The 17,579-nt window shown below is 41.8% G+C and overlaps 1 protein-coding gene across 3 annotated transcripts in view; it reads left to right on the top strand.

Annotated features, from left to right (window-relative positions):
• BMPER (BMP binding endothelial regulator) overlaps positions 1-17,579 on the top strand; it is a 242,062-nt gene that overhangs the window by 19,892 nt on the left and 204,591 nt on the right. The window contains exon 2 of one of the 3 annotated variants that reach the window (XM_014602611.3): positions 10,529-10,653. The exons of the other annotated variants lie outside the window; for them this stretch is intronic. Within the exon in view, the coding sequence (XP_014458097.1) occupies positions 10,585-10,653 (69 nt within the window). The 5' untranslated portion in view covers positions 10,529-10,584. The remainder of the gene's footprint in view (positions 1-10,528; positions 10,654-17,579) is intronic. 3 annotated transcript variants of the gene reach the window in all.

Genomic DNA, 17,579 nt, shown 5'->3' with positions numbered 1-17,579 from the left:
GTTCAGATTACTCTCTGTCATTCCACATAGTGAAATCGTTTGTGGCTGGCTTTCTAGTTGTTTTGATTTCCAGGCCTACATAGTCCCTTTCCCTGGCATTTGAGGCTTATTAATTTGGTTTAACAAAATGTTATCTGCAGTCAGTGCCTATGTAAATATAACCTGTTAGCAAATATCTTAATGGCACCTGATATATCATGTAGCCTTTACAACCATCAAGAGGCATAACTGTGGGAGCTAGTTCTCAAACAGGTTGTATTTGCAGTCCCAGAAGGCTCTTGCAGACTGTAAGAATTGCTGGTGGTCAAGGCCAACCATACAGATATCTTTAACATGTCCCTCTGGTGACCAAAAGTCACTTCGTCAAGATGACAAATGGGCTGTGCACAGCTCATTCACCTTATTGTTTCATTCTGATGTCAGCTCCATTTACTTGTCAAAATCAGGTATTTTTGTTACTTCCAGCAGTGCAAGTGGGCCTGGGGGTGAAGAGGGAGAAAAAGGAACGCAGCCTATGAAAAATATACTTGTATTGCCTCTGTTCAACATATTATTTTTGAGATTCATAGGCTGTGGACATTCCAGAATCTGTTTGTTTGCACATGTGTGAAGCAGAAAAGATGGGGAATTTGCTTTTCAAAGTAAGACTGGCCCTGCAGGGTTGAGATTATGCAAAAACATGTTTAACCACTGGGTTTTTCAGGGAGAACATGGTTGTGCAATATTAATTTCTTCTTTGGGACAGTAGCTTTCTTGCCAGAGAAACATTTAAAAATAAATATGTAATTACCTGTGTCTATCTCACATACAAGCCATTCTGAGCATTTCTGTTGAACAGAGTCAGATTTAAACCTTTAACTCACATGGGTCGTTTTGCTGACTGCAATGATGTTTCTCATCTGACTAAATGAGTGAGACCTTCAGATTCTCATCCAAAAGTAGAAGTGGCCAGGCCACAAAATGTGCTTATAGTCAGTTAAATGACTGGTAAAAATTACTTTGACTGTTTTGAATTTTATTTTCTCCCATTGACTTCCATATTGTATTTGTCTGGTTTACAAGTCAAAAGATTCCCCACTCCTCCATGCCCCAAAGTAGCCACTAAGTCAGTTGAGGTTTTGAAAGTCAAATAAACTGTGTTCTCTGCCATCTAAACTTGAGTTGACAACTGGGGACACATCTATATGGTAAACTTACTGTGCTTCTGAATAGTGTTTTCAAGTGTGCTCACTGCTTCACCTGGGCCTTTTGCTAAACCAGAAGTTCAGCCAGACCTATGTGAGATGATATAGTTGGGAATGGTCCTTCTTTTAGCAGGAAGTGAGGACTAGATGACCTCCTGAGGTCCCTTCCTAATTTTCTATGATTCTATGATTAGCTGACTGCCATACTTAATATACTCCCATGGTGCTGTATGGACTTTCTGTGCTGCTTGCGGTATTAGGAGGCAGCATGCCTGGAGAATTGCAGTACATTTAAGATACTGGTCTCCTGTACAGCAAGTTAACAGAGAACCATGGCCTTGATCAATCATATGCAAAACAGAATAGATTGTGCCCTGCATCTTAGGGTATGTATAGATGTTACATTTAGATTGATCTACCTAGACTTAGGTTGATCTAAATGCCCATCTGTGTGGACATTTGGGGGGCTTAAATTGAGTTAAAAATTGTGTACCTGATTTAAGTTAGTTCACCTACTGAGGTGAACTCTCTTAGATCTGGAATGGTTTAACCCAATCCAACAAATGTCTGCACACATTTGGAGTGCAGCCTCAGGACTGGGAAAGTCCAGCCACTCACCCCAGCTCTGGGGCTACATTCTTCCTAGCCCCCTCTTTCCCCAACTCTGACCTGGCTATTTTTAACCACTTAATCCTCCACTCTAAAATGGACAACACCCACCCCCAACAAGCCCCCCACAGACTTGTCGGTTGCCCCTGCATGGCTCTCAGCACTACTGAACACCTTTACATCTGCTGCTGATCTACAATAACATGGCTTAAAGAAAGCTGCCTGATTGTAGACTGGGGTGGTGAATGTTTGTACACATCCTTAGAGTAGATTTGGACATCTCAGGAAGATGAGTAGGCACAAAGCAGAAACATTTAGAAGGTGTATCAAATAATGTCATTCTTTCATAGTCCCTTTTCTGCTCCCAGCCCACTTTTGCCATCTGACCCTTCTTCCATTGGCATCAACTAAATTGGAATCAGATCCACTGAAATAAAGTACCCATTAATTGCAATTATATGGGACATTAATCATTTCAACTATAACTGCAGAACAAATCCCAAACATGTCTGGCTTCTTATGAAACTGGAAGTAAAGAAGTACTGTGGGATGACAGATGGAGAGAAGAGACTGGAAAGTCTTGCTTCCTACAAAAATCCAGGTCAAAATGCACCCTGCATTTCTTTAACATACTCCTCCCTGAAAATTGCCAGAGTACTGCTACCACAGGCCTCAGTGAATAGTTGTCTTTTTTTTTTTTTTTTTTGCATTTGGTATTACTTACTCCTGTGTAACACAGGCAAAATTAAACAAGAAAACAAAAGTTGGGTCATCATTAGCTCAGTTGCAAATACATTAAAACAGCAGTGTATGGAGGCCTCTTGCTCAGATAACTTTTTAATGGAAAACAGACTGTTGCTACTTTCTTTAGGGCTACTATTTTTATTTGGTTGTTGTTCCTCAAGCATTTTGGTTCCATTTCAAAACCTGTTTAAACTAAATGAAGAACTTCTTTGATGCCATTCTGTTTTAAATCAGTACCATAATCTACCAGTTGAGAAACATTTAGAACTCCTCTTGATTTTGGTGGGGAGGGGGGAGAGGACAGAGCTCTCCTGAAACAAAAAAGACACGCACTTTTGAGATTTTTTTTGGTGTAAATTTTAAGTTGTAGACCAAAAAAAGGAGAAACCCCATCACAGATCCCCTGTTGCTTCTTCTGGCATGCATCATGTTTTTAAGGATACACTATCATGAGAACACTGTCATTTCATGATATATTAGGGTCATATATCATCAGAACATCGTTTCTTGGGAGGATATGGGCAGTAAAAGACATGATTCTGGCCAGACAGATCAGCAGGGGGTCTTGCTTTTTTCTTTCTTTTTCTTTAATCTAACTCTGTTTTTGTGTTGTACAGAAGTGAATTTCTTCATGGGATATGACTTGTTGCAAAATAAGCTAGGAGGCCCAATGGGCTTTGTAAACCATTTAAAAACTATATGGCTTCAAGGGCTGCTTTGTTCAGGGTCTTTACTACAGGCTCAGTCCTTCTGAAAGCCCAAAAAGGGAATACTTGCTGCTATCTAAATCTCCAGTGTAAAGACTGACTAAGCAGACCTCAGGATTTAAAAGCAATACAGAGTGCCCTTGGATACAACAACTGGTAAGTCATTGTTTGGACAATATATTTGGTCCATTAAAATAAGATCAAACAGTACTTATGAAAGTTTTAACATAACTATTTTAAATAAATGTCCAGTTTAGCCACACAAATTACAAGAGCAAAAGACAAATGAAGGGCTACCCACTTGATATATGAACATCAAACTGGAATTGAGGCTAGGTACATTCAAAAAGCCCAAGGCAGGTTCGATTTTAAGTTACATGGTTTTGTATAAGTGGCATAGTTTAGACTGGTAGTGAACGGAATACACATTAGCCTTTTGGTGGTCGTGGAGGTGGGGGGGTGGAGAATCTTAGACTGGGTTCCACCATTTTTAAACCAGTCTATGCATGCCAAACTTCTCTTCTGTTACAGGTATAGACCAGTTTCCAATCACTTATACCCATAGAAATGTAATATCTATACCTGGAAGTGTTTATCCTCATCATAAAATGGGAACCTTTAATTTAAGGACTCAGATGTTGATATACATCTCAAAGTCTTCATATTTTCAGGATTGTATTTCAACTGACAGCCCAAAGATATGTACAGAACATTGGCAATGGGATCAAGACGAAGCAGAGGAAGAGAACACAGAAGAGAGTTGTTAAAAGTCTCTGCTGATGCTTCTGAATTAATAGAAAAATTGAGAGAGAGACTGGAAATGAGACTTTGGCTTGATGTGAATTTGAACACTTACATTACCTTGCTTGCTTTATTCAATCTTTTCAAAGCAATCATAGTTTAATCTTTGCTTAATAAATTTTGTTTAGTTTGGTAATTTATTGATGCAAATATCAAAGATTATATTAAGGAAGGGTTAAGCATGCCTACAGTAAGGGTTGCCATAATTTTTTGTAAATTAATTTCAAAGCAATTTTAGTTCAGCCAGCCATGTTTTGTGCTATAGATATACACTTTCTACCTGAAACAGTGGTAGTTTTAGAGAAATCTGGATAGTCAAGCACTATAGTCCAGAAGAAAGTATGATGGGAAAGTACAATATTCTGTATTTGCCGACTTAAATTTAACATGAGAAATATTCTGTTTGACATAGGTTCTATTTGTCTCACTGACTGCTCAGTTGCATAGGATTGAGCATTGGTCAACAGCTATTTCATATTTTATAAAGTTCTTTAGAAGCCACAGGCTTAAATAGAGCTTTGAAACATTTATACATACACAAAAATTATATTCAAGGAAACTTGTAGCTGAGAATTTTATAAATGCAAACAAATAAAAACATTTAAGGATCTGCTTCCCACAAGGACCGTGACTTCATCCCTAGAGTCCTGTCTGCTGCCTCGGTTTATGTGTAATCTTTTGTGTTACTAAATATGCTGTTACGTTTGTATTAGAAGCCTGAGATCATATCTTTTATTGACAGGAATCATTTTTCTTATGAATGGTAAAGAGCTTGTCTTGGACTGTATTGGGCCAAATCCTGATCTCAAAGGGCTCCTATAGACTTTCAGGGAGCCAGCTCCGACATGCTGGAAATCCAGCGTGTCAGAGCAGAGCACAGAAATAAATGCACTCTAGCATCACGTGTATCATCATCCCTGTTCTGAAAAATGAAGGTGGGACACTTTGAACTAACACTTGCTCAATGAGCTTTAGTTCAAAGCACTCTGCCAACATTTTTCAGCATGGTGAACTCTGATACACATGACACTCAGGTGCTCTTAATTAGCATGGCTCACTAATTAAAGCGCCTTCCTGTACCCCCCTGGAGCATGTGTAAAAATGCTCAAATACTTCTAGAAGCTTAAGGGAGAAGTATTAGAGTCTCATTTGTTGCTAGCCAGGCCATCAGGGCTAGGGACAGACATTACACACAAACTGGTTTAAGTGCTCAGAAACTGGTTTAAACCTGTAGCAGAACAGATGCTCAGTGCACATAAGCCAGTCTGAAAATGGCTGAAGCCAGTTTTATATAAACCTGGTTGAATGTAGTATCAGACTTAACTGATTTGGCTCAAACCAGTTTATGCAATGTCTGTCCCAGACCCCTTGCTGGTTTAAGTTAAACCAGGCTCCTACAGCATCCCAGTATGCTATCTGGGCTGGGTGGGGCTCTCTGCTCCACAGCAGGGATGGCCCCTCCCCTCTGCTCCCTGGCTGCAGCTGTGGCAGAGGCTTGCAGGTACAGCAGCATCTGCCTGGCTTATTCCTCTTCTCACTACTCCCTGCTAAGCAGGGATCCCCTGTCCCCTCTGCCTTACACAGACACCTCAGCATTTGCTAACAGACCACATGCTGGCTATGGTCCATGCTGTGGCAGACAGGAGTGTTGGCTTAGGGCTTTTTGGAGCTAATCAGTAGTTCATTTGGTAATGTCCCTCTGTTCCTTCATTGTTTAAGAAGAGCGTGAACTAATGAGAGAGGTTGTTTGTTTTCTGATGGGGTGTGTCACGGGCAGGGTCCTCTAGGAGGGCCGTGATCTCCTTTAAGGCCCCTTCCTCCTTGCCAAGTCAGCTCAAGGGCACCCTCTGATTCTCGCCCGCCACGTCTTTGATGTTCTAATACATATTAGGGAGGCTGCCTCACATCTTTTTGGACATGGTCCATTGTAACCTCTGGTCCTGTAGACTCCTGGACCCCTCGTGGGTCTTGTCCTGCAAACGGGTGCTTTGGGTCACCCTAGCCTTATGGGCTATGCGTGGCTCCAACCACCCCTTATACCATGCCCCAAGCCTCGCAGCTGGACTAGACGTTGGTCTGTCAAATACACTCGCCCTCTCTAGGGGCCCTCTCTATACAGCTGCCCTCTCTCCGGGATCCTCTGCAACGCCACCCTCTCTCAGGGGCCTTCACAATACTGCCACCCTTCTCTCCAGGGCCTTCTCCACAATGCTGCCCCTTTTGATAGTACTGCCCCCTCCTCTGGGGCCTTCTCTGTACCGCTGCCCTCTCAGCTGCTGCCCCCTCCTCTGGGGCCTTCTCTGTACCGCTGCCCTCTCCTCGGTCCTTCTTAAGTGCTGCCCCCTGCTCTGGGGCCTTCTCAGGAATGCCGCCCCTCTCCTGGGGCTCTCCGTGCCTACACTGGGCCTTTTCGGTAAAGCCGCCCTCTCTCGGGGGCTCTCCTATAGTGCCGCCCCCTCTCAGGGGCTCACCACGGTTTGCCACAACACCCCTTTCTCTGGGGCTTCTCAACTGCCCCTCTCTGGGGCTGGGGTCTATGCACCTCATATGCAGCACCCTTACTGGAGCTGGGGTCCCCACGCTGCTGTGGGTCCCCTATGAGGCCTCCTCCAACCCCTAATAGCCTCACCCAAACCACCGGTGTAATAAATAACAACAAAGCAAAACACAAGCCTCTTGGCTACAACTTAACCATAAGCCACCTGGCTATAACAACATTGCTCCAACGTCCCAGAGCTGCCATCCTTTACTTGGCTTGAGTAGTACCTGCAGTTCTCGTATCTTAGCTCCTCTCTGTCTGGCTGCTGGCAGGTAACTGCTAGCTTGGCCGCAGCCCCTGGGCTTTATAAGGGCCAGGCCCTGCCCCTTCCAGTCAGCTGACCTCCTGGTTGCCCTGGCAACCCACAGCTGGGCTTCTTATTTCCTGCTAGGGCTCTTTCCCCGGCAGTTTCACCTCTCTAGGAGTAGGGCATCTCAGTGCTCTGTGACAGGGTGATAAATGCTGATAACAGAGCTGATAAATGCTCTGTTATCAAGGAGGGGGAGAACCCCTCCCTAATCCTGCTGGGGCCTGGCCACACCCTGCTTAGCTCAGCTCTGTGGAATGGAAAGGAGGGCTGCTCTAGTGGCCCTTGGCTTTTAACTTGAGTCACTGCAGGCATGTGCCTGCATGTTTGGGATGTCTGTACAGCTACAAAGTGATTTAGCCTAGTCAGATTAGACTAACCTGCAAAGATTGAATCAATTCAGGCTCAGGCTTTTTGAATGTCTATCCCTAGCCCAGAGATCTGGGTTCTATTTCTGTTTCTGTCACTGACTTTTTGTGTGACTCAAGGCAAATCATTTTACCTCTGTCTTTTCTGTGTATCATTGATGGCAGACTCCTTGGGAGCTGCTCCTTGGTACTTAGCAGATGGGAACTTGCTCTCCAGCAGCTATAGTAACAGCAACAACAACAGAAAAGCTTCTCCTTATCCTGCAGTAGCAAGACACTGGGAAGCTGTCAAGGAAAATCAGGACTGCTACTGACCACAGGGGTCAGTTTCCTCAAGCTGGGTAACATCATCAGGCACACTGCGGGGAAAAAAAAAATGACTCGTCTAGGGGAGTTGCACATGTTGAGCACTAAGCTGCTTGTAGGTACTAATGTGTTTCTGGTTGTGGTGGGGAGGACACATTTGCAAGTGAAATTTGGTTTCATCTTTCAGCAAACTTGGCCTGTTGTTTTTAATTGTGCTTCCTTGGGAGGAGAACTGAAATTCTGAAGGGAGCTGTTATTGGCAGGATGCCATTACAGAGAATTGTATCACTAGCTCTGCTCAGTGTCAGGAGGGGCTATTTGATTTGGGCACTGGGGGCGTATGAATCTCAATAATGAAAACAAAGCAGATAGGGATAAACTATTGTATCATGTGTGCAGTCAATGTGGGTCTAGCCTCAGATGAGAGAGAGACCACTTTTTGTGCAAGAATTGAATCAACATATATGATTCAGGAAGAAATATTATCATCTGTCTCCTGCAAACATTTAGGCATATGTGTTACTTATGTGAGCAGTGGCATCAAAGTTAAGGACATACCATAAGTTAATTGGACACCTGTATGCATAAAGGTAAGCATATTTCTTAATGTTGCAGTAGAATGTTGCAATTTTTTGCAAAAAAAATGTCATTGTTTCACAGGGGAGTGTTTTCCAACGTGCACCAAACCAGCCTTTTTATATGTTAAAACAAAACATTTTTATTTTGAGTTCTTATTTGCTAAATAGAACTAGAGGGATATTTGAGGGGAAACAGTAAAAGATGCTTTACTTGGTCAGCAGTGAGAATTTTCTCTTGACATTTCTTCTGTCAGTACTTTATCCTACCCCAACACCTTCAGAACCTTCTCTCCAATCCTAACTCATGCCAAGAAACTAGTCCAACTGAACTCTAGCTAGTCCAACTGAACTCAGTGGGGACTTCTTGTTTGTGTGAGCGTTGCTAATTGTGGTTACAAGACTAAACAGTGAATACTAAGTGCCAGTTCCTAGTGCAAGGTGATCAAGGTGGGATTTTCAGAAGCAACTGGGTCACACAGACCTTTGTGGAAATTCCATACAAAGTTTTTCACAAATGTTTTTTTTTCCTGTCTGAAGGCTGTCAGTAGTACATGTGGCATTGTTGGGGAGGATGGCTGTATGCACTTGGGCACGCCTACTATTGTAAAACCTTAAACATATCCTTAACTTTATACTCTGTTATAATCTCATTGAAATTACTGCCTGAAGGTAAAGAGCATATCTAACAAATGCAATAGTGGGACTACCCTAAATGGTGCCTGACAGGAAGTGTGTGCAAAATGGGGCCCTTGATTTCAGTGCACAGTGCTACCTCATCTCATCAACTTTCTCTTGCCATTTATGTTTCTTTCCTTCTTTCTATGTACATACATTTTATTTTGATTAAAATTTAGGTAATATTGACTGTGCTCAATGAAGAGGCATGTTGTGAATAGTTAAGCTTCACAGAATATTAGGATACTATAGTGTAACTTCCAAAAAAAAAATTAAAAATTTTCCAAGTATAATTTCACAGTGGAAACTTCCCTTTGAGGATCATCATCTGCATGAACTTTACAGCCAAGTCTATCTCTGCAGCTAAAAGTAAAACAAGGGGCTCAGAATATAGTAATTTGTAATCTGGGTCACTCAGATTGAAACCCCAAAAAGTAAGGTTTCCTGATCTTTTAAATTTCTTAGCCAAATCCAGGTTAAGGACAGAACGTCCTAGTGGATGATGTGTGAAACAACAGAGACCCAACAGAGAATCCTGTAGAAATTTGGCTGCTGTTTTGAAGTGTGGTTTGGCATGAGTCCTGTGCAAAGTCTCATCCAAACATTCAATTTTTTCTTGTTTCTTTTCATGTTGGTATTTTATTTTATTGTACCACATGAGCTTCAGACTGTTGCCCTAGATGTATATTATCACTTGAATGGGGTATTATACACAGAGTTTTCTAACGGAAGGTAAAACTGTAAATTAATATATTGAACAAGCTGTGCTAAGAAGAGGCTCTGGAAAGGGCTGTGTGACATTCTAATGCCAAAATTGCCTTTCATCAACCTTTTTAATATATTAATTGACATCATCTCCGCACTGTCTTTAAAAATGAGAACTTGATTGGCAAATCTGGGAGAGGTGAAAAAAGTGGGCTCCAAACACTACATTCAGATCAACATATTTAAAGATATAATTCTTCAACTGAAATAGGATAAAACATGAATGTGACTCTAACATGTCCCTATGTTCTAATTTCTATACGAGTCTGGGAACCCAAGCTTGAAACTTAGTGTCTTTGCTGAATTGCCACAAGATAGTTACATTAGATGGGACAGTGTTGTTCTGTATTTTTTCCAGCACTAATAAAAAAGCTTAGCTGGGGTCTAACTATATTCTATCCTTTTTTGTGTGTGAGTACTAAATAAAAAAAAATCCCAGATGTGAATCTATAAACCATCTGTTTAAAATAACAATTGAGCAGCACTATAATTATAAGTTATTTATTGTGAATCTTGGGATCCCATTAATGCATTTTGACTGACTCCCAGGTTTCCGATTTAGCAAATGGTTTATGTATTTAAGAGCCATGTGTCTCTTTTGTACTTCTTGGTGATAGAGTGCATGTCCTTTTAACAAAAAGAAAAAAGGAAAAAAAAATCTCCCACCTTCCTATAAGTACTGGCTTCTGAATATTGCTGTATAAGAGGTTCTCTCTTAAGAACAGCGATATCAAAGAATCTGAAAACTTTCAGCATCTTCTGAAACATTGACAACACAGATGGAGATTTGGTAATACAGCTCTCTTTCATGCTGCTGGTTAACAGCTCCTTAAATGTGTGGTTGGGACAAGTAATGAAATGTTATGATAACTAAGTGGGACTTTATTTGGAAGCAAAGCGCGTGCTATTTATTAAAGTGTATTTGACTCAATTGCTCCTATGCAGCACTCCATCTCTGAAAATTGAGTGAAGAGGAAGAAAGGAAATTTTAAAAAAGCAGAATGGTGGTCCATGTTAAAAGCAATGGTTTGGAAGAAGATGTAAAAAACCCAACAATTGCTCCTTGTTTGGTAATGTTTTATCTTCTTACTCCTGCAAACCATAGACCTAGAATATCTGTATTGTAACACTAGACTACAACAGATTAAACAATGATTTACCAGCTTTATCTACTGCACTGTATATGAACTGCAAAATACTAACTTTTTCCACTGTATTGAGTTTTTCTGGCCCTGAAATTTCCCAAGATGTACTTTCTAGAAGGAACCAGCAGTATATTCATAGGTACTTTAAAGGAAAAATCAGTCTTCAAAGAATCAAATGCATCTCTATGAACTTGAGTGGAATTATGCCTGTTAATACAGAAAGCAAGGGTGACTTTGTTGTTAACATATTGTTTTCAGGAGATCTGCAATACATCTCCTGTCTAACCTTGAGCAAACCTCTTGAGGTTTGACTGAGAATGAGACTTAGGTGATGCAACTCTAAGCATTGCAATGCCTTCTAAGTAATCATAGAATATTTGGGTAGGAAGGAACCCAGGAGGTCATCTAATGCAACCCCTTTGTTAAGGCAGGATCATCCCTGACTAAACCATCAGTCAATTGCCTGTCTAACCTGCTTGTAAAAACTTCAGAAGATGGAGATTCCACAACCTCTTTGAGTAGCCTGTTCCAATGCTTAAACACCACCCGAATGAGAGAGGTTTATCCAACATAAATATTCCTTGCTGCAATTCAAAACTGTTGCTCCTTGTTATATATTTTGTGGCCATAGGCTAGGGACAGAAATTACATATAAACTGGTATAAGTGATAGGAAACTGGTTCAAATCTGTAACACAACAGAAGTTCAGCACACATAAGCTGCTTTCAAAATGGCCAAAACCAGTTTAAGATAAACCTGGATGGATGTAGTATCAGACTGAACTGATTTAAGTTTAATTGGCTTATTGAACTTCTGTCCCAGATCTCTGCCAAATTCAAGTTAACTCAAAGTCTCCCAGTGTGCTTAGCACCTCTGTCCACAAACCCTCCTCAGAGGGTGGGCGAGCTAGCCTTGGTCCAAACTATCTGCTCTAGCAGAGCAGGAAGACATGTTCTAGTGGTCCTCAACTTCTGGCCTGGGCCACTCTAGGCATGTGGCTGCATTTCTGGAATCAAAAGCGAATGACTGTTCATTTGCTTATCAGTTCAATTTAGGCAGCTTAGACTAACCTGTGAAGGTTGAATCTATTCAGCTTCAGGCTTTTTGACTGCCTGTACTTAGCTATAGAAAACAGTCTGTTTCCATTCTCTATATAACCAGTCTTCAGGTACTTGAAGATTGTTATCAAATTCCCCACAGTTGTCTCTTCTCCAGACTGAATAACCCTGGTCCTCTCAGCCTTTCCTCATGTTTCTCAGGCCTCTAATCCTTTTTGTCTCTCTCTGCTGGACTCTTTTTAATTTGTCCACATCTTTTGAAGTGAAGGGCCCAAAACTGGACACAGTACTACAGGAGAGGTCTTACCACTGCTAAATAGAAGGGAAGAATCACTTCTTTTGTTTTGCAAGTGACATTCCTGTTAATATAACTCAGTATGTTGTTTGTCCGTTTGGCAACAAAAGCACACTGTCGGCTCATATTTAGGTTATGGCCCACTGTAAACCCCATATCCTTTTCTGCAGTATGCCAGCCTAGCCACTTGTTCCTCAATTTATATTTGTTCATGCAATTTTCCTGTTCTAAGCACAGGACTTTGCATTTGTCCTGATTTAAATTTAATTAAATTGATTTCAGACCATTTCTCCAGTTTATCAAGGCCATTCTGAATCCTAACTCTATCCTACTTGGAGGCCTCTGGTCCTAGTAGTGAAATCTAGAACCCTAGCACCAAAGTTACCTGCACAGTGCCATGAGAGATTAGGCACTTAGCAATAACATTCACAACCTCCATCTTGTGGGAGCTGCTTAGAGCAATGCAGAGGAGAGGGGCAGGTCTCACACCTTGTTTTTCTTCAGAGCTCAGATGTCTTAAGACTGCAGGGAAGCACTTGTGTCTATTTGTGAATCCCTTTGGAAAGTACCTGCAGAAGCAGTTGGGAGAGCTGAATTCCCTAGATAAGTGAAACAGTTACAAGTTACTGTATCAGAATGAAGAGTAATGATGCAGCACTGTATTAAATAGTTTTAAAAAGAATATACAATACTAACATGTTACAATAAGTATTCTATCAAACTTAAGAATAGAGATACAGTGTTGTATTACTTTCAAAGCTTTCATAGGGATGTTTGTTATACAATACCAAGAGTTACAATTTGATTTTAAAATTTTGCCTTTTTCATAAATGAAGGTTTAGATACTTGAGAAGGTATCGCAGGGAAATGCTAAATGTCTGGATCCTGTTTCGGCTTAGTGCTCAGCTCTAAAAACCACACCACTTCTGTTCATGTCTAGAAACAAAATGTTATGCACCTGGGTAATTTTGAGATAAAAAACCAGGGCAAGTGGGGATTTTAGCTGCTTCCAAGGCTAGGTGTTGCTATATAGAAGCTTTCAGCATTTCCATGTGGACTTGGGTTCCTAAATTCTGCCTAAGTTCCCATTTTGCCACCTACTTCCTTTTTTGGCTCAGACCCTGAATCATTTTGTGTCTCTGTTTATTGGTTTGTAAGGTGGATGTAATAAATGGACCATCCTATCTCCCTCCCTTTGTTGACTTTGTCTGTTTTTAACCTGTGAGGAATAGGTTTTCATTTTGCTTCATGTGGCCAACAGTATGCAATATTATTGTCGTTATTAAGAATAATAATGCCTAAGATAAATTTGACATGGGTTTGTCTCATAGTATTTTGATGTCTATATTGCTTTGCTCTTCTCTGTGAACTGAAAAATCTTGACATAAAAGCTGAAATAGCATGTGCTATGTTATTCATACTACTCCTAAAAGGAAATTTAGAAAAATGACCATGTAGAATTCTATGTTGGGGTTACCCTTTTGCCCCCCCCCCTTGCCTAGGGACAAACATTACACATAAACCAGTTTAAGTGATCAGAAACTGGTTTAAACCTGTAACAGAACATAAGTTCAGTGCACGTAAACCAGTTTCAAAATGGCTGAAACTGGTTTAAGATAAACCCGGCTGAATGTACTGTCAGACTTAACTGATTTGCATCAAACTGGTTTATGCAATGTCTGTCCCAGACCCCCACTTGGTTTAAGTTAGACCAGAGTCTCCCGGAATCCCAGATGCTGGACTGGGCTAGGCTGTGCTATCTGCTCCAGAGAACAGGGCTGGCCCCACCCCTCTGCTCCCTAGCCAGAGCTCCAGCAGAGACTGTAGGCATAGCAGGGTCTACCTGGCTTCCCTTTTCCCCATCTGTCCCTCACTGCTTTCTGCTCACTGCTTAAGCAGGGTTCCCCCCCTTCCCTCCCTCCCCTCTCCCACAGCATGGACCTCAGCCCCATGGACCCTAGGCATGTGGAATGCTAGCTAACACTGAGAGGTGTCAATGTGTGTGTGTCTCCAATTCACTGGGATAGGCAGACAGGACAGTGTCTGCTTAGGGCTTTTTGGAGCTAATCAACAGGTCAGCTGGTAATGTCCCTCCATTCCTTCCTTGGAAAAAGATGTTTAAGAAGTGCTTGAACTAATGAGAAAGGTTTTTGTTCTGTTGATAGGCTGATAAACACAGTGTTATCAGACCCTTGCTGTCTCCCTCACCTGTGAGGTTTGAAGACAATATGAAGAAGCAGGGAGGGGGAGATTGGAAAGCTCAGTATCATCAATAGATGCATGCACTGCACCCCACCCCCTTTGCCTCAGAGTGCTAGCCAGGGGCTGCAGTCTGGCAACACTCCCTCCCCTTAAGGAGCAAGTGGGGAACAGCCTGGGACTTCAGGCAGGGTGTGGGTTTAAACCCCTCCCTAGTCAAAGGTCCTGCTGGGGTCTGGCCATGCCCCCCCTCAACTCAGAACTGTGGAAGGGAAGGGAGGGCTGCTCTAGCACCCCCCAGGTTCTAGCCTGAGCCACCACAGGCATGTGCCTGCACTTCCTCAGTCCACAGGAAATGTCTATGCAGTTGCAAACTGATTCAATCTAGGCAGGTTAGACTAACATATCTGAGAACAAATCCTCTCCCCCTCACTTCCACTAATGGAGCAATTAAAAACGAAATTCTCCAGGGATACATTGCAGCATTGCAGAGATTTTCTTCACTTCAAACTCTGGCATTGCATTTTCATATGGGAATGAGAATGATGAGGGGTTTTTTTTTTTGGCAAATTCCCATTAAGAAAAACAAAATGTTGCCTAAATCATTTAAAATAGGGACCCCAGATTTGTCTCATGGTTCCCAGGCAGCAGACACTGTTGCCAAGGGTTTCTGGGTCAGTGGTGTTACATCTGTTATCCTATATACTGATCAAGAACCAGTTTCACTAATGCATTCTGGCTACTTTGTACCAATTTGGCCAAAATAACATACGCTCATTTAACTGGGAAGTAAAACCAGATTTATAGCAGCTTTGCCACACTTGCATGGCTGCAAAACAGTGAGAGACTCGCAGTGAATCTGGCCTGTCAGTTTTATATTGTTATTTTGTGACTAAAACCGCATGTCTGCTGACAACTTTAGGGCCTGATTGCTGTTGATTGGTTTCACATTGACTTCAGAAAGGTAGTTTCTAATTTAGACTGGTAAGAGTCAAAATCTTTATATTCTCCATCATACCGGGTGGAACTGTGAGAAGAATAAAGGTGTGTGATTTTTAAAATTTAAAAGGCTTTAGTCTAAGAGTCATAAAGATAGATTAGTTTTTCACAAGCAGTTTGAGTATGGCCACAGGAAGCAAATGTAAAGGGATGAAGTGCAGAGCCTCTTAGTTTTATGATTTACATTTTTTCTACCCCTTTAATTTTTTGGTCTCTAATTAAGTCACAAGATCTACCGAGGTGGATGCTAACATCTGGTAAATGGCTATCTGTGTCACTTAATGAACTGCACTTGTAATTATAGGTAGAGCTCACTTCTGAGGAATTTTAAGACAGGAATTTCCAGTAGCAAAAGTTTACTTTGAAAAGAAGTGTGTGTGTTTTCTAACCTGAGCAAGATCTGAGGTTAATCAGAGTGGTTGACATCACAGGTGAAAGCTGATGGGTTAGAAGGTGCTATTAATTTGGTTAAGGGTTCTATGCATTCCTTCATTAGTTCAATATATTCTTGTTAATATATTCTGTGCCATCCTCCACTTTGGTCACTTTTAAGAAGGTGCCAGAATAATTATGGAATCATTTTATCCTGTTGGGCAGTTTAATAATTTTGGAGTGTTTTCGGAGCAAGAGGTAAAGTACAACAGCCTCCTCCTAAGGGTGGATGGGTAGGTAGGTAACAATATTTGCTAGAAATGCTTTTCAACATTTGCATCTGGAAGGTTATGTTTCCTTGGGAGTACAGACTTCTCCACAGCTATCCATCCCTCTGCCACTTTGCAGTAAGAGTACTGAAATGTGCAGTTCATAGGAACACATTTTAAGACCCTCAGGAAATTTTAGTCAATGCAGAAAGTGGCTGCCCACTTTTTTAATGAGATTTCTCAGATGGACCACATTACGCACATACGTTATGATCTGCTCAAGTTGCTACTCAGGTGCAATTTAAGCTGTAAAGCCTATAGTCATTTGGGGTTCTGGTCTCTGTTTCCAGGGTTGTTTGTGCATTTTACATTAAAATTACACACACACACACACACACACACACACACACAGAGGCAGTCTTTAGACTTATGACACAATTGGTTCCTGAAAACAGAAGCGTCGTAACTTGGAACCGATTTTCCCATGGGAACAATGTTATAAATGGGAGATTGGTTCCTGAACCAAGGCCCGATACCCTATTTTCACTGAAAATAACCTAGAATTTTGTGCTCAATCAATTATAGATGAGTAGTATCGGTACATTAATGTATTTATATTGTAAATGGCAATCATATTGGTTTGGAAGGACTTCTTTGAGGTGACTTTGCTGGCCTTTTCGAGGGTTTCTTGCCTGGAGTCTTGTCTGTTTTCTTAAAGAAAGTGTCCAAGGAAGTTTGGACAGATGTTCTCCAGGGAGATGGGTGACACAGTGAACTTGTTCGCTGGTATGGCATCATGTTGGATCAAGTGTTATGAAGTTGAAACTGACATCAGAAAGTCAAAACAGGGTGTCAATTTATAAACATTGTAAGTGCCTTTCATTGTAACTTGAAAGTCTTAAGTTGAGGACTGCCTCTGTGTGTGTGTGTGTGTGTGTGTGTGTGTGTGTGTGTATCTGAAATAAGGCCACATGCAGGGATCTGAACTCAGAGTTCAATTCTCTAAGGCTAGTAGCCACATCATTTGGCTACTGAGTCAGGTTCCCTCTTTCTTACTGTCTCTTCCCCCATGGCTACAAGCAGACATTCAAAAAGCCGGAGCCCAAATTGATTCAGCCTTGGCAGGTTAGTCTAACCTGGCTAGGCTGAACAAGTTGGAAAATGGGCAGACATTCTCTATGGATTGAGGAAGCCCTCCCTTCTCTTGCATAGAGTTGAGCTGAGGGGAGCATGGCCAGGCCCCGGCAGGACTTTGTCATTAGGGAGGTTTGCCTGCACCATCCCAGGCTTTTACCCGCTGGCTGCTCAAGGGGTGGGAGAGTTGTCCACCCCCAGACCCTTGCTAGCACTCTGAGGCAAAGGCGGTGGGGTGGGGGGTGGGGAGTGCATGCATCTGTTGATGATACGGAGCTTTTCAATCTCCCTGCTTGTCAGACTGTCTGCAGCAAACTGACCAGCGAGCAAGGTAGCCTGGAGCGGATAAGAGTCTTTATCACCTGATTAGCAAAACAATAGCCTCTCTCCCATTACTTCAACTCAACTTAAACAGCTTACCAGGGTTACCTGTTGATTAGCTCCAAAAGCCCCTTTCTGTCTGCCTATCTGTCCCAATGAAGTTGGAGAGACACACCCACAGACACCTCTCAGCATTAACTAGCA

The sequence above is a fragment of the Alligator mississippiensis genome, chromosome 5 (genome assembly GCF_030867095.1).
Source record: "Alligator mississippiensis isolate rAllMis1 chromosome 5, rAllMis1, whole genome shotgun sequence".
NCBI lineage: Eukaryota > Metazoa > Chordata > Crocodylia > Alligatoridae > Alligator > Alligator mississippiensis.
The sequence above is the reverse complement of the archived record's forward strand: the minus strand, read 5'-3'. Positions and strand labels throughout refer to the sequence as shown.